The sequence below is a fragment of the Bos indicus x Bos taurus genome, chromosome 3 (genome assembly GCF_003369695.1).
Source record: "Bos indicus x Bos taurus breed Angus x Brahman F1 hybrid chromosome 3, Bos_hybrid_MaternalHap_v2.0, whole genome shotgun sequence".
NCBI classification, from domain to species: domain Eukaryota; kingdom Metazoa; phylum Chordata; class Mammalia; order Artiodactyla; family Bovidae; genus Bos; species Bos indicus x Bos taurus.
In genome coordinates, this window is record NC_040078.1 from 115,995,652 (window position 1) to 116,016,953 (window position 21,302).

Consider the following 21,302-nt stretch of genomic DNA (forward strand, 5'->3'; position numbering starts at 1 on the left):
ATCCCCCAGGAGCTTGCTAGAAATTCAAACTTGACACCAAAAACACAGGCAACAAAAGTGAAAACAGACAACTCGAAGCACGTGAAAGTAAAAGCTGGCGTGCCGCAGAGGAAACCATCAACAAAATGAACAGGTGACCTACGGAGTGGGAGAGAGGATTTACAAACCATGTATCTGATAAGGCGTTAGTATCCAAATGTATAAAGAACTCCTACAACTCAACAGCAGAAGATCCCCGGATAACCTGGTTTAAAAATGGGCAAAGGAAGTGAATAAACACTTCTCCAAGAAGACATACAAACGGCTCACGGGTACACAAAAAGATTACACAACATCACGAATTAGGGAAATGTAAATCGAAGCCACAACGAAGTGTCACCTCACATGTGTTGGGATGGCTATCATCAGAAGAGGAAAGATAAGTGTTGATGACAAGCATGTGGGGAAAAGGGAACCTTGTCCACTGTTGGAAGGAATGTAAATTGGTTCAGTCGTTATGGAAAAAAGTACGGAGGCTCCTCAAAAAAATGAATTAACATAGAGTTACCATAGAATGCAGCAACCCCACTACTGGGTATATGAAAGTGAAAGTGAAAGTCGCTCAGCCGTGTCCAACTCTGTGACCCCATGGACTACACAATCCATGGAATTCTCCAGGCCAGAACTCTGGAGTGGGTTGCCTTTCCCTTCTCCAGGGGATCTTCCCAACCCAGGGACTGAAGCCGGGTCTCCTGCATTGCAGGTGGATTCTTTACCGTCTAAGCCACAAGGGAAGCCTAAAAATACTGGAGTGGGTACCTTATACATACATACATATATATATACGGGTATATATCCAAAGGAAATAAAATTGGGATCTCAGAGTAATATACGTACACTGTGAAATAATAGAAAAAGTGTATGTTGGTCTCTGCCTCCACTTCCTGGCACAGGAACTAAATACCTTGGACTTTCCTGGGTGACAGAGTATTCTGTTCTAATGAGGTGATGCTTGGTAGCTCCTGAGTGGGGGCTGACCCCCAGAAAGACCAAGCCATGATTAGAAGCTTGGAAGTTTCAGCTCCATGCTCTATGGACTAGGAAGGCAGGAGGAATAAACAGTGAGTTTATGGTCGGTCATGCCTAAGTGAAGACGCCTCCATACAATTTCCCGAAGTTGGGGGGTTTGGAGAGCTTCTGGAGCTGCAAGGCTGGTGTCTGGAGGGGAGCATGGCAGCTGGTGCCCCTCCCCACACCTTGCCTGTGTATCCCTTCCATCTGGATGCCCACTTGTATCCTTTATCATTTCTTTTTTATAATAAACAAGTCAGTGTGTTGCCCTGAGTTCTGTGCGCTACTGGAGCCAACTGTCAAACCCAAGGGAGGAGTCCTGGAAACCCGGATTTACAGCCAAATGGTCAGCAGCATGGGTGACAACCTGGGGTTTGAAACTGACATCTGAAGCTGGAGGGAGCAGTTTTGCAGGGCTGAGCCCTTAACATGGGGCGGGGCGTGGCCTGAGGCTCTCTCTAGGGAGGTCAGAACTGCACGGAATCACAGGACACCCCAGTTGGCCCTGCAGAGAACAGCTTAACGTGTGGACAACCCACACACATGGGGAGTCAAAAGGCAGCATGGTCAAAGCGTGTGAGTCAAGGACACACACACAGGAGGAAATGTTTTCTTCTTTTACACACATCTATGTTCAATGCAGAGTACATCATGAGAAACGCTGGGCTGGAAGAAGCACAAGATAGAATCAAGATTGCCGGGAGAAATATCAATAACCTCAGATATGCAGATGACACCACCCTCATGGCAGAAAGGGAAGAGGAACTAAAAAGCCTCTTGATGAAAGTGAAAGGGGAGAGTGAAAAAAGTTGGCTTAAAGCTCAACATTCAGAAAACTAAGATCATGGCATCTGGTCCCATCACTTCATGGCAAATAGATGGGGAAACAGTGGAAACAGTGGCTGACTTTTATTTTGGGGGGCTCCAAAATCACTGCAGATGGTGACTGCAGCCATGAAATTAAAAGACGCTTACTCCTTGGAAGGAAAGTTATGACCAACCTAGACAGCATATTCAAAAGCAGAGACATTACTTTGCCAACAAAGGTCCGTCTAGTCAAGGCTATGGTTTTTCCAGTGGTCATGTATGGATGTGAGAGTTGGACTGTGAAGAAGGCTGAGCGCCGAAGAATTGATGCTTTTGAACTGTGGTGCTGGAGAAGACTCTTGAGAGTCCCTTGGACTGCAAGGAGATCACGTTTCTGTCAGCCAAGACGAGTAAGTTCTAGAGATCTACCACATGGCATGGAGCTAGAGTTTACAGTACTGCACACTTCACGTTTTTGCTAAGAAGGTGTAAGTGATATTACACGCTCTCAATACACGTGCAACAGTAAATCAAGGAAAGAATGGGAAGTAATTATAAAAAATTCAGACTCTTCCCACTGAGGACCTACTGAATCAGAGCTTCGGGGGTAAGGGGGATCTGTTCTGACAAGCTTTTCAGCTGATCTGCTCTTTTTTCTTTTTTTCAGGCCGTACCATGTGGGATGTGGGATCTTAGTTCCCCAATCAGGGCTTGAACCTGTGTCCCCTGCATTGGGAGTGCAAAGTCTTAACCACTGGACCACCAGGGAAGTGCCGTGAACTGCAGTGTGAGAGGCACTGCAGTCTGACCTGATGTTAATTACAGAGTTCAGCTGGACCTTCAGCTCAGCTCCGCACATCTACTGCATCCGCTGAATCGCAGGCACTCTGCTGGGTTCAGTGAGAACCTGAGGAAGACACCACTGCCCTGTCCCTTCCCCCAGAAGTTTGCAATCCAGAGGGAAACACTCAGGTTCGGTGGAGGGGACCTGCGGGCTAGGGGTGTGACCTGGAATAATCTGTGGACCTTAGAGAGACAGTCTGGCCACTGCACTTGCAGAAGAGCCTCAGGGCCTGTCTTTCCATGGGGCTTGGTGCACGGACAAGCCTATAGCTGCTGGGTGCTCTCCGTCTGATTTACTGTGACGATGGACAGCAAAATATGCGATTTCACACGGGTGTGCACCCGTCCTGAAGGCCTCTGTGAGTAATGTCGAAGACCTTGATTTCTCATCCACCTCTTCTATGTCCCCCATTCAAGCTAATATATTTTCCAGCAAAGCCAACGGCAGAGAAAAAGCTCTTCACCTTCTCAGAGGAGTCACCCACACATGTTCATGTCTCTTCCACAGACCACAGCTGCTTTGGAGGATTTACTGAAACTATAACTACACAAGGAATTCGAAATGATGACCCGCAGTCACTCCCCCTGGCCATCCGTTTCCCTCTATCCTCCTGAAATCTCTTTTTAGTTTCTGAAAGGAACTCATGCTCAAAAGAGAAAACCCGGAATATAAAGGCAAAGAACAGACAGAGCCGTGGTTCTGTTCCCGGGAAGGTATCGATCATGAACATTCTAGTGGTTCTTTTTGATGTCCTGCAAAGTCCTCTGAATAATTCTGAACCTTCCCCTGAGGACCAATCGGGGTTTGACACAATGGTCAAGCTTCCGAAAGCCTCTGCTCACCCTGGCTTTAGTTCTGCCAGGAGCGACCCCAGCTTTTAGCCAAGCTACCTGACTGTCCTGAGTCCACTTTGTCACCTGCAAAATAACTGGAGTCAGCCAGCATTCTCAAATCCCACGGTTCCTCTGTGGCTCTCTCCTGTTTACCGACACAGACTGTCACCACACTCTGCAGAAAGAGGATCAGAGGCTGGGGCAGAGAAGGAGCTGGGAACAAGGAAAGCTCTGGGCTTCCAGGCGGTACCCAATGAGCAACTGGGCCGTAGGCAACTGCCATCCTTTGCCATGAAATGACAGCGGGGTCCAAGACGTACAGGTCAGGGTTCTGGCTGCTGGGATGTTCATGAGGAGGACATGAGCTCAGTGTCCTGGGGGCGGCAAGGCTTTTGGAACCAAGGGACCTGAGTGTCAATGGCCTCTCGTGAGTCACGGACTCCAAGAAAGACACTCAACTGTTCCCAGCCCTGGGGTCCCAGAAGAGCATCCATGGAAAGCATCTGGCAAGACCCTCCTGGAGGAGAAGTGGTAGGCGACACAGGTCCAGAAGGAGGGCCCAGCTTCCTAAGGAGTGAACAGTGATGAAAGCATCTGGCAAGACCCTCCTGGAGGAGAAGTGGTAGGCGACACAGGTCCAGAAGGAGGGCCCAGCTTCCTAAGGAGTGAACAGTGATGGAAGTTGGTGCGGACCCAGGGGCTTAGGAGATCCCAGCCGGGGACAGCACAGCTGGATAGGAGAGATCCGAATGTCTTTACTGAAAGAGATATTCACTTTTCCAGGCTGATGGGAAACTCTAAGGGTCTGCCCTGCTCCAGACACCTTCCCAGCACCATTCTCAGCAGATTTCTGCTCGTGGCTGGGGAGGTCTACTGGGCAGTGAGAGAGGAGTCTATAGGACTGTCTAGGTCCACAGGCCTTAAAATCACAAAGCTTCATTGGCTGAATGGTACCCAAAAGGGCAAATTTTACTGCATTTAAACTCAATCTTAATCTTTAAAATTAAAAAAAAAAAAAAAAAAAAAAACTAGCAAAGCATTCCAGGACCTCTTCAGGAAGAACGTGTATGTCCTGGTGATCTGCAGACGCGCTGCTCCTGTAGACAAGTCACATCCCGGCTCCCCACCCCAGGGACTAGAAGCGCATTCCACCCTGTCTAATTTTTGTTTGCCTGCCTTGTCATTATCCCCTCAGCTTTATCCCCACCCCCAGGCCCCACAGCCCTTCCGCCCCCGCCTCCACCACCAGCCAGTCCCTCCTGCCATCAGGAATGTAGCATTTTGAAAAGATGCTCGCGGCTGCGAATATAAAGGCCCAGACTCAGGAACAAAAACGCAGAATGCTTTGACTGTGGCAACTATTCTACATTGCAGGCTTGTATGTCTGAGAATGTGCTGGCTTTCCAATAACAGCATTGGCTGTTCTTGCTGCTATTGATATGATGGTGTCATTTAAAATAATTACTGAGGCCTGATCATGTGCCACACACTGTCCTAAGGGCTTTATACATATTATTCTGTTATCCCGTCTGTGAGGTCAATACTGTTAATACCCTCACTTTAAGAGGAGGAGAAAGAGGCACACAGAGGTTAAACAACTGGTTCAAGGTCACACAGCCTCTAAGTGTTAGATTTGGGATCTGAACCCAGGCAGCCTGGCTCTCAAGACCACTCCTGCTCTGTTTGCATGATCAGCAGTGTACTTGCTTATGATACAGAGCATGATAGGTGCCCTCACATCATTAGACTAAATGGCAGAGGCATTTTATTTCCCAGCCCGGCTCACCCTGCTGAGGATGAAAATCATTTCAAGACCCCAGAGTCCTGCCTCTTTGCTATCACTTCTGATTGACCCAAAAGGGCGAATTTTACTGCATTCAAAGTCTATCTTAATCTTCAAAGCTATGACCAACCTAGACAGCATATTAAAAAGCAGAGACATTATTTGGCCAACAAAGGCCTGTCCAATCAAAGCTATGGTTTTTTCCAGGAGTCACTTATGGATGTGAGAGTTGGACCATAAAGAAAGCTGAGTGCCAAAGAATTGATGCTTTTGAACTGTGGTGTTGGAGAAGACTCCTGAGAGTCCCATAGACTGCAAGGAGATCCAACCAAATCCATCCTAAAGGAAATCAGTCCTGAATATTCATTGGAAGGGCTGGTGCTGAAGCTCCAATACTTTGGCCACCTGATGTGAAGAACTGACTCATTGGAAAAGACCCTGATGCTGGGAAAGACTGAAGGCAGGAGGAGAAGGGGATGACAGAGGATGAGATGGTTGGATGGCATCACTGACTCAATGGACATGAGTTTGAGCATGTTCTGGGAGTTGGTGATGGACAGGGAGGCCTGGTGTGCTGCAGTCTGTGGGGTGGCAAAGAGTCGGACAAGACTGAGCAACTGAACTGAACTGAATCTTCAAACTTAAAAAAAGATTAGCAAAGCATTCCAGGACCTCTTCAGGAAGAATGTGTATTTCCTGGTGTGTTGGCTTAAAAAGTGGAACAAGGCTATGTCGTTTATACCATTTCCAGATTCCTTAAGATTACACGGGTTAAGAGGAGTCTGCTAAGAGCCCAGGAGAAAAGCCACAGGGCCAGTCCTAGAGCTGCCACCCCACCCGGGGGTCTGTCTTCTCTCTAGATTGAAGGTGAGCTGGATGCCAGGCACAGTTTCAACAAATTAAGATGAAAAATGCAGGTGGGGAGATATGGTCCACACGGGACCATTTGCAAAGAAACAAAGGCCTAGAATCAGAGCTGACAGTCACTCAGGTGGCTCTGATGCCCGTGTGGGGAATGGGGGAAGAGACTGTGCATCTTCAATGACAAGAGTCCACAGTTCCATAGACTTCAAGGTTCTCCTTGAAGAGGTTGGATGAGGTCACTTCCAAGACTCCTTTATGGTACTTCAAAAGGAAGGTCAGCCACGGGATAGTGAAACTTAGATGAGAGTTCAGGGAAAGTCCCAAGCCGAGAGAAATACCAGTTATAGCAAAAGATGATCTCAAAACAAGTATTCCCATGACTGTGTCATCCAATATGGTAGCCTCCAATGACACATGGCAGGGCTTCCCTGGCGGCTTAGTCGAAGAGAATCTGCCTGCCAATGTGGAAGACACAGGTTTGATCCCTGGGTCCAGAAGATACTCTGGAGAATGAAATGGCAAACCACTCTGGTATTCTTGCCTGGGAAATCACATGGACAGAGGAGCCTGGTAGGCTGCAGTCCACAGGGTCTGAAGAGTCAGACATGACTTAGCAACTAAACAATCACCACAAAAATGTATATAAATAACTATAGTTTAGAGATCACTTAATAAAAGAGACATCACAAAGAAAAGCATATGAATGACTGGGCACTTCACAAAAGAAATGCTACCAACAAAAAGACTGAAAGATTTTCCAACTCTTCCAAATCATACAATAAATGCAAATTAAAAGATTACTGAGAAGTCACTGTTCTCGTATCGATTTGGCAAAATATTAAAAATATAAAAACGGATTCATTAGCCAGTGCATCTACCCAATAGAATGTTAAACAATCACGAAAGACTTCTTTTGGAAACTATTTTACGCACAAAAGGAAATCCAATGTTAAATTTTTTAAAATTAGAAAAAAGATTCATAAAACTAATTAAAATATACATTATACATGAGAGAAAAACACTGGAGAGCAATTTGCCAAAAATTTTTATAGTAGGTATCTCTGTATACTAAAATTGTAGATTTTCTTCTTAAACTCAACCTTGTAAATTTTCTACAGTGAGCATGTATTACTTTTACCACTGAAAAAGGACTTCTTTTAAAATAATTTAAAAGTTGACTTGAGAAAGAAATCCTACTTTTGACGACTACCAGTACAGACTAAATGCGCTAAGAATAAGTATTCTAAATTATGGGAGTTTATATTAATTGTAACTTCTGGTCATTTTTTAGTTGTCACCGTGTGCCCTGTTGGAATTTATCCTGAGGATTGATCGATGTTTCATGTTTCAAAAGACAATATTTGTTTTTTATTTGTCTTTGATTTAAAAAAGCAAAGAAAAGGATTTTTATCAAAGTCAATCAGATAAATGTAATCCAATTATGAAAATAAATCCACCCTTGATCTTGCATTACTTCAAAAGAATGGGTCTTTACGTCTGTGTGAATTATACACAGCACACCCATGGGACCTGCTCTAACTTAGCCTCCAAACTGCCAGGTCAGCAACACCAGGCTGGAATGCTCTCAAGGGGACTGGCTGGGCTGGGAGCGCTGGGTCTTCAAAGGAAGCCCAGAGCCAGCGGGAAGGGTGGCTCCCAGGAGGCATGGGGTCTCCCATGACCCTTCAGCATCTCAGATCGGGGAAAACTCAACTAGCCAGCCTCCAGGCACCCTAATCTCTCAACAGAAGAGAATTTCTAAGAGTGCTCTGCAGGTATTGTATTAATCTACTTTTTTTTTTTTTTTTAAACAGGGTGTTCTAACATTTTAATGTTTATTTTGGATTATCCCAAACTAACTTCATGCCTTTCTTTACTTTCTAATATATTTTCAATGAGGCTTTTAATTACTAAAATAATACTCATAAAAAAAGACATCTAACTGTACAGAAGAATATAAAATAAAAAGTAACATCGCTACATGAAGTATCATCACTTCAAGGCATATAGATGGGGAAACAACAGAAACAGTGAGAGACTTTATTTTCTTGGGCTCGAAAATCACTGCGGATGGTGACTGCAGCCATGAAATTATAAGACGCGTGCCCCTTGGAAGAAAAGCCATGACAAACCTAGACAGCATATTAAAAAGCAGAGACATTACTTTGCCAGCAAAGGTCCACATAGTCAAAGCTATGGTTTTTCCAGTAGTCATGTATGGATGCGACCATAAAGGCTGAGTGCCAAAGAAATGATGCTTTCAAACTGTGGTGTTGGAGAAGACTCTTGAGAGTCTCCTGGGCAACAAGGAGATCCAACCAGTCCATCCTAAAGGAAATCAGTCCTGAATATTCATTGGAAGGACTGAAGCTGAAGCTGAAGCTTCAAATACTTTGGCCACCTGATGCGAAGAACTGACTCATTAGAAAAGACCCTGTTGCTGGGAAAAAGACTGAAGGCAGGAGGAGAAGGGGACGACAGAGAACAAGGATGGCATCACCAACTCAATGGACATGAGCTTGAGCAAGCTCTGGGGGATGGTGAAGGACAGGGAAGCCTGGCTGGCGTGCTGCAGCCCATGGGGTCACAAAGAGTCAGTCTCGACTGACCGAGTGACTCACCACCACCACCACCACTATTCTTGTCCCCAGTGGTAGCCACGCTAACAAAGTTTCTAGTGAATCCTTTCAAAAATTTCCCATGCATACACAAAGATATATTTTAAAATCCATGTATGAATGTATCTTTGTATATGTGGGTATAGATTATATATATTTTAGCTTATTTGGGGTTATAACTGTACACAGTGCTTTCAATTTGGTTATGTCACCTTGTAAACTGGATTTTAAAAGTTTATATAAAAGTAAAGAGGGCTTCCCTAGTGGTTTAGAATGGTTAAGTGGTTTTTATGTATTTTATATATATATATATTTATATATTTTAGCTTATTTGGCATTATAACTGTACAGTGCTTTTCAATTTTGTTATGTTACCTTTTAAACTGGATTTTAAAAGTTTATATAAAAGTAAAGAGGGCATCCCTGGTGGTTAAGAATGGTTATGTGGTTAAGCCTCTCCCTGCCAATGCGGGGGACACTGGTTCAATCCCTGGTCCAGGAGTCAGAAAGAAATGAACAAATAAGAATCTTTTTTTAAAAAGTAAAGAATTATTTCATCTGCAGGAAATGTATTTGCGCGCATCTGTTTTCTGAAGTCCTCAGAAAAGAGAAGAAAGTTGCTGATAAGGAAAGTTCACAAACAGAGGGCAGATCATCTTCGTTAACTATGAAAAGGAAGGTTTCAATTATAAACCAAGATGATTTAAACAGAAGGCAATTCTTTTGAAAGAGCTGCCTTTCTACCTCAATTTCCATGATTGCAGAAAACCATCCCGAGTGCATTTCCTCCAGACACAGTTATGTAATCAGATAAGAACGGAAAACCTCGGCCCTGCTGGTCTGCACAGGCCACTGCTTGGATGGGAAATGTGATCACCACTGTCCCTTCTCTGCAGCGGGCACTGTCCTCACGGGGCATCCACTGCTTCAGGGGAGGGGCCCAGGGGTGAGCAGCTGGCTACAACACAGCAGGAATCATTACGGCCTGCCCCTGGGGCTAAGTCTTGTCCATGTGTCACAGATGAGGAGATGGACGGCACGGAGAGGCTGAGCCACTTCTCGAGGCTGCACAGCTGTCCTCAGGCTCCGCTGTGTGTGCTCACACAGACCGCCTGCAGGAGGAACGGGGAGGGTGCCAGCAGAGCTCAAGGGGGAGACAGAAAGGAATCGCAGGGAGGCCCTGAGCAAGGGTGTCATAAAGAGGCTGAAGCTGAACAATAAGCTGGTGGTCCAGGCCAACGGGGAAGAGAAGAGAAGGCAGAGGAGTGAGGACATTGCCTGGACCTTGGGCTGCACCCTCCAAAGGTCTCAGACCAGGAGGGGATGAGTGCTGAGCCCCGGGCAGAGACCCCGGAGGGCCTGGAGAGCGTCACGGACCGCCTGGGTGATGCGAGGTGTCTTCCTGTGTGAGTGGCACGTGACGGGGTTGGATGGAGCTGGGAGCAGGGGACCTGCTGGTGAGACAGCTCACTGGTCTCCGGAGGCCTGAGCTTGGCATCCCGGGTACTCCTGGGGAACATGGGGCTTGGGAAGGACTCAGCATCCCAGCGGGATGAGGCCTGTTCAGGAGACGAGAGACCGGAACTGCGGCTGCCCAGGGACTCGCCCCGGCTCCCAGCGGGTGCTACCAGGACTGGTGACTTCGCTCTGCAGTCAGATGCCATGAGGGACATTCATGATCCAACCAGTCCATTCTGAAGGAGATCAGCCCTGGGATTTCTTTGGAAGGAATGATGCTAAAGCTGAAACTCCAATACTTTGGCCACCTCATGCGAAGAGTTGACTCATTGGAAAAGACTGTGATGCTGGGAGGGGTTGGGGGCAGGAGGAGAAGGGGACGACAGAGGATGAGATGGCTGGATGGCATCACTGACTGGATGGATGTGAGTCTGAGTGAACTCCGGAGTTGGTGATGGACAGGAAGGCCTGGCGTGCTGCGATTCATGGGGTTCCAAAGAGTCAGACACGACTGACTGACTGAAATGAACTGAACAAAACTGATTTATATAATAAAGGACTGAATTCCCCAATCAAAACCATGTAACTCTGATATCGAACATTCCGAAAGAATCTTTGTTATAAAATTTAAGGATTATTGAGGAGATACTGTCTTAAGACCCCATACAGAGTTAACGCAAGAGAAGCTTACCAACTGTTTAGGTTTTTCTGAATCACTGTAAAGTAACTGATGTATGTCAGACACCTGTTGCTGCGTGGTAAATCACCCCAACAGTCAGTGACTGAAATGACACACGTGACTGTGGGTGGGGAGCCAGGTGTGGCTTAGCAGAATACCCGTGTTTCAGGGTCCCTGCCCCCTCCAGGCTGCAGTCAGTGTTGGCTGGGGCCGCAGCCTCACTGGAAGGCTCGCCCGGGGGAGAATGCCCTGAGTTCACACACGTGACTGTGGACAGGACTCTGTTCTTCTCAGGCTGGAAGGAGGCCCTAGGCTCCTTGCTGGCTGTTGCCAGGAACCTCTGTCAGTTCCTTCCAAGTGGGCCCCTCTGCTGGGCAGCACCTGACCACTCTCAGAGTCAGAGGGAGAAAGCACGTGAGGGATCGAGAGGCAAGCAGGACGGCAGGGTCGCCATTGCTTTTGCCACACTCTTTCCTTTAGAACTGAAGCTCCAGGTCTACATCACATGCAACGAGGGGAGGGCATCACCAGGGGAAGAGGCGGGGTCCGCAGAGGCAATCCGCCTACCACGGGGATCTGTCGTTGTTCAGTCGCTCAGTCGTGTACAACTCTGCGACCCCATGGACTTCAGCACACCAGGCTTCCCTGTCCTTCAACTCTTAGCCTTTTTACTTTTCTAAAATGAAGCCAGAAAAGCACATGAATCTATATCAGCATATTTCTATGCTTAAAAATATCCCAGGACATCGCCCGCCACAGAAGAGACCATCAGGACAGACACCCTGCACTCACCTGCATTCGATGAACCAATGACGGATCTGATCCTGAAGGTTCTCCTTGATGTCGGGACCTTCTGTGAGTTTCAGGTCATCCTTGATTGTGACCAAGGCATCTCTGTATTCCTCTTCATGCTTTATCTGCACCTTATTCCTCAGGTGGCACAGCCTGTCAGCCTGGATCATTGCGGCACTGACTTCATTAAACAAAGGAGGTGGATTCTGAAAATACAGGCCAAAAGCTTTGCGATCATGAAGGTTATAGTGCTGGTGAAAAATATTAGAGACTAGTGAAACATATCAATATCTTCAATAGTGTCTTACCCAAGGCCCTTAAGAAGTACAAACAGAACGGAAGAATCAGAACTTGCAGGAGAACTTGAAGGAGTGATTGGCCACCGTGGGGAGGAAGGATCAGATCACTTCATACATTTTCGAGAAACTAGCTGGGGGTGGGGGTAGGTAGCTAAAAAAATGCATGTTTGGTAAATCGTTCAAAAATTATTCAAATTACAGAAAGTAAAGCTTTTCTAAATCTTCTTGGTTAGGGGGAGAGAAAAGAATATAGAGTAAGAAAGCAAGAACCAATGAAAGGAGTGGGTGTTCTGATTTCAAGGAAAAAACGCTGCCAGGATTTCCCTGGTGGTCCAGTGGATAAGAATCCACCTGCCACTGCAAGGGACGTGGGTTCAGTCCCTGGTCCGGGAAGACTCCACATGCTGCAGAATGTCTAAGCTCATGTGCCACAACTACTGAAGCCCTCACACCCCAGAGCCCGTGCTCCACACAACAGAAGCCATCACACCGACCAGCCTGCGCGCCACAGCTAGAAAGGAGCCCCTGCTCGCAACTAGAGAAAAGCAACACAGACCCACAGCACAGCCAGAAGTAAACACATAAAATTATGAAAGGATAAATCATGTTAACAACACAAGCTACCAATACTGCAAACGCATTGATTCGTAATATTTTGTGCTGGATTTTGTTGTCTTCTTTGCTCTTGATGTTAGTAGGCCTGTCTTGTCTGCGTGATGAAATGCCATATAATGCTGTGCTTCTGTGCGGATCTTCCCATGTTCATTCAGGTTAGCAGCATGGTCGGCTACGGGAATATTTACACCATAAGTCAGTTCAGTTCAGTTCAGTTGCTCAGTCGTGTTCGACTCTGCGATCCCGTGAATCACAGCACACCAGGCCTCCCTGTCCATCACCAACTCCCGGAGTTCACTCAGACTCACGTCCATCGAGTCGGTGATGCCATCCAGCCATCTCATCCTCTGTCGTCCCTTTCTCCTCCTGCCCCTAACCCCTCCCAGCATCACAGTCTTTTCCAATGAGTCAACTCTTCGCATGAGGTGGCCCAAGTATTGGAGTTTCAGCTTTAGCATCATTCCTTCCAAAGAAATCCCAGGGCTGATCTCCTTCAGAATGGACTGGTTGGATCTCCTTGCAGTCCAAGGGACTCTCAAGAGTCTTCTCCAACACCACAGTTCGAAAGCATCAATTCTTCAGTGCTCAGCTTTCTTTATAGTCAACTCTCACATCTATACATGACCACAGGAAAAACCATAGCCTTGACTAGACAGACCTTTGTTGGCAAAGTAATGTCGTTGCTTTTCAATATGCTATCTAGGTTGGTCATAACTTTCCTTCCAAGGAGTAAGCGTCTTTTAATTTCATGGGGGCAATCAGCATCTGCAGTGATTTGGGAGCCCAAAAAAAGGTCTAGAAATGAGCAAGTACGACAGATGAAGGCTTGATTTACTGCTTTGATTTGACTGTGCAGACTTCGAAAGTGGTAGAGAAAATACCAGTGCAGATGCACATAAACGTGTGTCACGTCTGTGTCACACTGTGAATAGCACAAAAAATGGAGGTAATATTCTTCCAGCATTCAAAAACCATCATCTGATTCAGCAAAGGAGTCCCTGACTTAAAAAAGTTGGATGAGCGACGTTCTGGCATAGATTTTGCAGTTTCACTTTCACTTTCCTCATTAACACAAAGAAAAGTATCAGGCAACATTCATACTGAAATGACACTCATTTGTCAACTAAAACCACAGGCTGACAACAGATACATGGGTTTAGTAAAAATCGAGGAAGGTGCTCTGAGAGAATCCACAGCTATGTTGAATATGCAAGGAAGAGAAGTACATATTTCACTATTATTTGTAAAACTGCATGTACATATCTTATATCAATGACATGGTAATAAACATAGGTCTGAATACATATGCATGTGTTTCTTTCCAGAGAGTCATGGTTAAGCAATGTGCGGGAGATGTGGGTTCAATTCCTGGGTCAGGAAGATCTCCTGAAGGAGGAAATGCAACCCACTCCAGTCTTCTCTCCTGGAAAATTCCATGGACAGAGGAGCCTGGTGGGGCCTGGGCACATCCAAGATCAGAACTCAGTTGTTGGTGATGCCTTGGTCATCTGCATACCCCTCCACTGCCCACCTTCCGTGGGCCTTCCTTCCCAAACAGGCTATTTGGGATGGGATAGTTACAGAGCCCTCGGAATCTAGGGCAAAGCCTCTTGTTGTTGTTTAGTTGCTAAGTCCTGTCCTACTCTATTGTGACCCCATGGACTGCAGCCCGCCTGGCTCCTCTGCCCATGGGATTATCCTGGCCAGAATACTGGAGTGGGTTGCCATTTCCTTCTCCAAAGGCTGACCTCAGTTCAGTTCAGTCGCTCAGTCGTGTCCGACTCTTTGCGACTCCATGAATCACAGCACGCCAGGCCTCCCTGTCCATCACCAACTCCCGGAGTTCACTCAGACTCATGTCCATCGAGTCAGTGATGCCATCCAGCCATCTCATCCTCTGTCGTCCCTTTCTCCTCCTGCCCCCAATCCCTCCCAGCATCAGAGTCTTTTCCAATGAGTAAACCCTTCGCATGAGGTGGCCAAAGTACTGGAGTTTCAGCTTGAGCATCATTCCTTCCAAAGAAATCCCAGGGCTGATCTCCTTCAGAATGGACTGGTTGGATCTCCTTGCAGTCCAAGGGACACTCAGGAGTCTTCTCCAACACCACAGTTCAAAAGCATCAATTCTTTGGTGCTCAGCTTTTTTCACAGTCCAACTCTCACATCCATACATGACCACTGTAAAAACCATAGCCTTGACTAGATGGACCTTTGTTGGCAAAGTAATGTCTCTGCCTTTCAATATGCTATCTAGGTTGGTCATAACTTTTCTTCCAAGGAGTAAGCGTCTTTTAATTTCATGGCTGCAGTCACCATCTGCAGTGATCTTGGAGTCCAGAAAAATAAAGTCAGCCACTGTTTCCACTGTTTCCCCATCTATTTCCCATCAAGTGATGGGACCAGATGCCATGATCTTCGTTTTTGATGAATTGAGTTTTAAACCAACTTTTTCACTCTCCTCTTTCACCTTCATCAAGAGGCTTTTTAGTTCCTCTTCATTTTCTGCCATAAGGGTGGTATCATCTGCATATCTGAGGTTATTGATATTTCTCCCGGCAATCTTGATTCCAGCTTGTGCTTCTTCCAGCCCAGCGTTTCTCATGATGTACTCTGCACAGAAGTTAAAATAAGCAGGGTGACAATATACAGCCTTGACGTACTCCCTTTCCTATTTGGAAACAGTCTGTTAACTAACCTCAAAAGGTTTTTTTGTCAAATCAGAAGCATAAACAAATCTTCCTCTTCCTGGAGAACTGAACAAGATAAGCCAAGGGTCTGAAGTGGAAAGCGAACGTGAACCGGGTAGAGTGAGGAGAGGGGTGGGTATGGGGAGAAAGAACTGGCACGTCTGATAATGTCCCACACAGACCAGCGGTTCTCAACCTGGTTTGTGCCTCAGTACCTTTGTCAGTCTGGGGAAGTCCACGGATTTCCTCTCAAAATAACGTTTTCAAATGCAGGCTTCCCTGGTGGCTCAGTTGGTAGAGAATCTGGCTGCAGTGCAGTAGACCTAGGTCCGACCTCTGAGTGGGGAGGATCCCCTAGAGAAGGAAATGGCGACCCACCAGTATTCCTGCCTGGGAAATCCCATGGACAGAGGAGCCTGGCGGGCTACAGCCAGGGGTCACAAAGAGTCGGACACGACTCAGCAGCTAAACCATCACCAAAGATAAAATGCACAGATTTATATGGGAAACCAATTACACTGACACATAGCTGTAGCTGGTAATGATTAGGCTGGGATTTTGGGTGATGGAGAGAAAGGCCACGGAGATAAAGTGCCATTTTCATCACATCATATCAAGGGCACACACTATCAACAAGACTTAGGGCTGATGATGCTTCCCTGGGTCACTTGACTTAGACTTCACACTGCCCTCTTTGTCATTAAGTGCACCCCCAGTTAAGAAGTGAAAAGTGAAGTTCCTCTCCTTGAGGATACAGCTTCTAAAATTATTTGGGATCATGCAGCAGACATGATTTGTCTCTTTGCTCACACTGTTAATTTGTTTGATCTGTATGGCTTCATGGATATTCATTTTACACTTTGGGTTAGAATCCAGTGCTGCTTTATTATTTTCTGTTCAAATTGTCCCAGTTTTGGTCACTGGGAGCTCTTTCAGTTGGCTCCTGCATCACTTTGAAAAACTTCCATCATTATATGCATGTGTTTCTGTGGTTTTTAAAAACATGTTCATTTTACATATACCTAATTTTTAAAACGTCAGTAATTGTCTCCCCAAGTGTATCATACCCCCAAATCCAAAACAATGGGGAAAGATTAGTTGCTTCAATAAATGGTGTTGGGAAACGGGATATACACATGAAGGAAAATGAAACTGAGCCCTGTATATGCACTATATATATACACACTGAAACTGAGCCCTGTATATGTACTGTATATCGCTTACTTATACAAACATCAACTCAAAATGGATTAAAGACTTAAACATCAAACAAGAATCCAGAAAACAACTCAAGAAATAAATAAGAGGCTTCTTGACAGTTGTCTTAGCAATAATTTTGGGGGTATGACACCAAAAACTCGGGCAACAAAAGCAAAACTAGACAAGTCGAACTATACCAAACTAAAAAGTTTCTGCACAGCAAGGAAACAAGAAACAAAATGAAAAGGCACCCTACAGAAAGGGAGCAAATATTTACACACCACATATCCGATAAGGAGTGTGGAAAAGCCGGAGCCAAGATGGCGGAGGAGTAGGACGGGGAGAACACTTTCTCCCCCACAAATTCATCAAAAGAGCATTTAAACGTCGAGTAAATTCCACAAAACAACTTCTGAATGCCGGCAGAGGACATCAGGCACCCAGAAAAGCAATCCAACTCTTCGAAAGGAGGTAGGAAAAAATATAAAAGACAAAAAAAGAGACAAAAGAGGGAGGGACGGAGTTCCGTCCTGGGAAGGGAATCTTAAAAAGAGAGAAGTTTCCAAACACCAGGAAACCTTCTCACTGCCGAATCTGTGCCGAGCTTTGGAAGCACAGAGGGCAACATAACAGGAAGTAAAAATAAATAAACAATTAAAACTCGAAGATTGCGAGTCCTACGGTAACTCCCCCAGCGGAGAAGCAGCACAGACGCCTGCACACGCCATTAGCAAGCGGGGGCTGGGCAGGGAGGCGCAGCGCGGGCTGCATCGCTTAGAGTAAGAATCTGGCCTGAATACCCTGAGCACTATCTGAGCGAAATAATTTGGGCTAGCAAACCAGACTGTGGGATATCTACCACGCGAAAAGCCAGCCCCAACCTAAGACACCGCCAGGCCCGCGCACGGAACAAAGAATTGAACAGAGATAGCCGGCTGCAGACCTTCCCCCTCCGGTGACAGGCAGCCAGAGCCGGAAGGGGGCAATCGCAGCCCCAGAGAGACATTATCTATAAAACTGTAAGCAGGCTTCTTTGCTAACTAAAACTTCTTGGGGGTCTGGACGGTTAACATCAGCCTGAGAAGGTGCGCTGGTTTTACAACCAGATAACCGAGTGGCGGGGAGGCGATAAGTCGCAGCATTGGCGCTCGCCAAACACCTCATCACTTGAGCTGCTCGGACCTGGGAAGAGCACAAAACTCAGGCCCAACTGAGTCTGCGCCTCTGAGGACTACCCGAGTGCCTGAACCTGAGCGGCTTGGACCTGGGAGGTACATGCCACCCAGGGCCAGCCTCGGATTGTTTCCGGCGGAACAACCTAGAGCCCGAGCAGTGTGGGCAGGGAGGCTACACGCGCCGTGAGCGGGGGCAGACCCAGTGTGGCTGAGGCACTGCGAGCGCACGCCAGTGTTATTTGTTTGCAGCATCCCTTCCTCCCTCCCCACAGCGCGACTGAACAAAGAGAAGAAATACAACTCCACCCATCAGAACACCGACACAAGCTTCCCTAACCAGGAAACCTTGACAAGCCACCTGTACAAACGCACACACAGCGAGGAAAAGCCACAATAAAGAGAACTCCACAAACTGCCAGAATACAGAAAGGACACCCCAAACTCAGCAATTTAAACAAGATGAAGAGACAGAGGAATAGCCAGCAGATAAAGGAACAGGATAAATGCCCACCAAACCAAACAAAAGAGGAAGAGATAGGGAATCTACCTGATAAAGAATTCCGAATAATGATAGTGAAATTGATCCAAAATCTTGAAATTAAAATGGAATCACAGATAAATAGCTTGGAGACAAGGATCGAGAAGATGCAAGAAAGGTTTAACAAGGACCTAGAAGAAATAAAAAAGAGTCAATATATAATGAATAATGCAATAAATGAAATTAAAAACACTCTGGAGGCAACAAATAGTAGAATAACAGAGGCAGAAGATAGGATTAGTGAATTAGAAGATAGAATGGTAGAAATAAATGAATCAGAGAGAATAAAAGAAAAACGAATTAAAAGAAATGAGGACAATCTCAGAGACCTCCAGGACAATATTAAACGCTACAACATTCGAATCATAGGGGTTCCAGAAGAAGAAGACAAAAAGAAAGACCATGAGAAAATACTTGAGGAGATAATAGTTGAAAACTTCCCTAAACTGGGGAAGGAAATAATCACCCAAGTCCAAGAAACCCAGAGAATCCCAAACAGGATAAACCCAAGGCGAAACACCCCAAGACACATATTAATCAAATTAACAAAGATCAAACACAAAGAACAAATATTAAAAGCAGCAAGGGAAAAACAACAAATAACACACAAGGGAATTCCCATAAGGATAACAGCTGATCTTTCAATAGAAACTCTTCAAGCCAGGAGGGAATGGCAAGACATACTTAAAATGATGAAAGAAAATAACCTATAGCCCAGATTATTGTACCCAGCAAGGATTTCATTCAAGTATGAAGGAGAAATCAAAAGCTTCTCAGACAAGCAAAAGCTGAGAGAATTCTGCACCACCAAACCAGCTCTCCAACAAATACTAAAGGATATTCTCTAGACAGGAAACACAAAAATGGTGTATAAATTCAAACCCCAAACAATAAAGTAAATGGCAACGGGATCATACTTATCAGTAATTACCTTAAACGTAAATGGGTTGAATGCCCCAACCAAAAGACAAAGACTGGCTGAATGGATACAAAAACAAGACCCCTACATATGTTGTCTACAGGAGACCCACCTCAAAACAGGGGACACATACAGACTGAAAGTGAAGGGCTGGAAAAAGATTTTCCATGCAAATAGGGACCAAAAGAAAGCAGGAGTAGCAATACTCATATCAGATAAAATACACTTTAAAACAAAGGCTGTGAAAAGAGACAAAGAAGGTCACTACATAATGATCAAAGGATCAATCCAAGAAGAAGATATAACAATTATAAATATATATGCACCCAACACGGGAGCACCGCAGTATGTAAGACAAATGCTAACAAGTATGAAAGGAGAAATTAACAATAACACAATAATAGTGGGAGACTTTAATACCCCACTCACACCTATGGATAGATCGACTAAACAGAAAATTAACAAGGAAACACAAACTTTAAACGATACAATAGACCAGTTAGACCTAATTGATATCTATAGGACATTTCATCCCAAAACAATGAATTACACCTTTTTCTCAAGCGCACATGGAACCTTCTCCAGGATAGATCACATCCTGGGCCATAAAGCTAGCCTTGGTAAATTCAAAAAAATAGAAATCATTCCAAGCATCTTTTCTGACCACAATGCAGTAAGATTAGATCTCAATTACAGGAGAAAAACTATTAAAAATTCCAACATATGGAGGCTGAACAACACGCTGCTGAATAACCAACAAATCACAGAAGAAATCAAAAAAGAAATCAAAATTTGCATAGAAACGAATGAAAATGAAAACACAACAACCCAAAACCTGTGGGACACAGTAAAAGCAGTCCTAAGGGGAAAGTTCATAGCAATACAGGCACACCTCAAGAAACAAGAAAAAAGTCAAATAAATAACCTAACTCTACACCTAAAGCAACTAGAAAAGGAAGAAATGAAGAACCCCAGGGTTAGTAGAAGGAAATAAATCTTAAAAATTAGAGCAGAAATAAATGCAAAAGAAACAAAAGAGACCATAGCAAAAATCAACAAAGCCAAAAGCTGGTTCTTTGAAAGGATAAATAAAACTGACAAACCATTAGCCAGACTCATCAAGAAACAAAGGGAGAAAAATCAAATCAATAAAATTAGAAACGAAAATGGAGAGATCACAACAGACAACACAGAAATACAAAGGATCATAAGAGACTATTATCAACAATTATATGCCAATAAAATGGACAACGAGGAAGAAATGGACAAATTCTTAGAAAAGTACAACTTTCCAAAACTCGACCAGGAAGAAATAGAAAACCTTAACAGACCCATCGCAAGCACGGAAATTGAAACTGTAATCAAAAATCTTCCAGCAAACAAAAGCCCAGGTCCAGACGGCTTCACAGCTGAATTCTACCAAAAATTTAGAGAAGAGCTAACACCTATCCTGCTCAAACTCTTCCAGAAAATTGCAGAGGAAGGTAAACTTCCAAACTCATTCTATGAGGCCACCATCACCCTAATACCAAAACCTGACAAAGATCCCACAAAAAAAGAAAACTACAGGCCAATATCACTGATGAACATAGATGCAAAAATCCTAAACAAAATTCTAGCAATCAGAATCCAACAACACATTAAAAAGATCATACACCATGACCAAGTGGGCTTTATCCCAGGGATGCAAGGATTCTTCAATATCCGCAAATCAATCAATGTAATACACCACATTAACAAATTGAAAAACAAAAACCATATGATTATCTCAATAGATGCAGAGAAAGCCTTTGACAAAATTCAACATCCATTTATGATAAAAACTCTCCAGAAAGCAGGAATAGAAGGAACATACCTCAACATAATAAAAGCTATATATGACAAACCCACAGCAAACATTATCCTCAATGGTGAAAAATTGAAAGCATTTCCTCTAAAGTCAGGAACAAGACAAGGGTGCCCACTTTCACCATTACTATTCAACATAGTTTTGGAAGTTTTGGCCACAGCAATCAGAGCAGAAAAAGAAATAAAAGGAATCCAAATTGGAAAAGAAGAAGTAAAACTCTCACTATTTGCAGATGACATGATCCTCTACATAGAAAACCCTAAAGACTCCACCAGAAAATTACTAGAACTAA

At 44.9% G+C, this 21,302-nt stretch overlaps 1 protein-coding gene and 1 non-coding gene across 2 annotated transcripts in view; both read right to left on the minus strand.

Moving 5' to 3' along the window:
• IQCA1 (IQ motif containing with AAA domain 1) overlaps window positions 1-21,302 on the minus strand; it is a 187,557-nt gene that overhangs the window by 120,245 nt on the left and 46,010 nt on the right. The window contains exon 6 of the mRNA XM_027537993.1: window positions 11,729-11,934. Coding sequence (XP_027393794.1) covers window positions 11,729-11,934 — 206 coding nt within the window. The remainder of the gene's footprint in view (window positions 1-11,728; window positions 11,935-21,302) is intronic.
• TRNAG-CCC lies at window positions 2,554-2,626 on the minus strand. Its single transcript has one exon. It is a non-coding gene; the product is annotated as a tRNA-Gly (tRNA).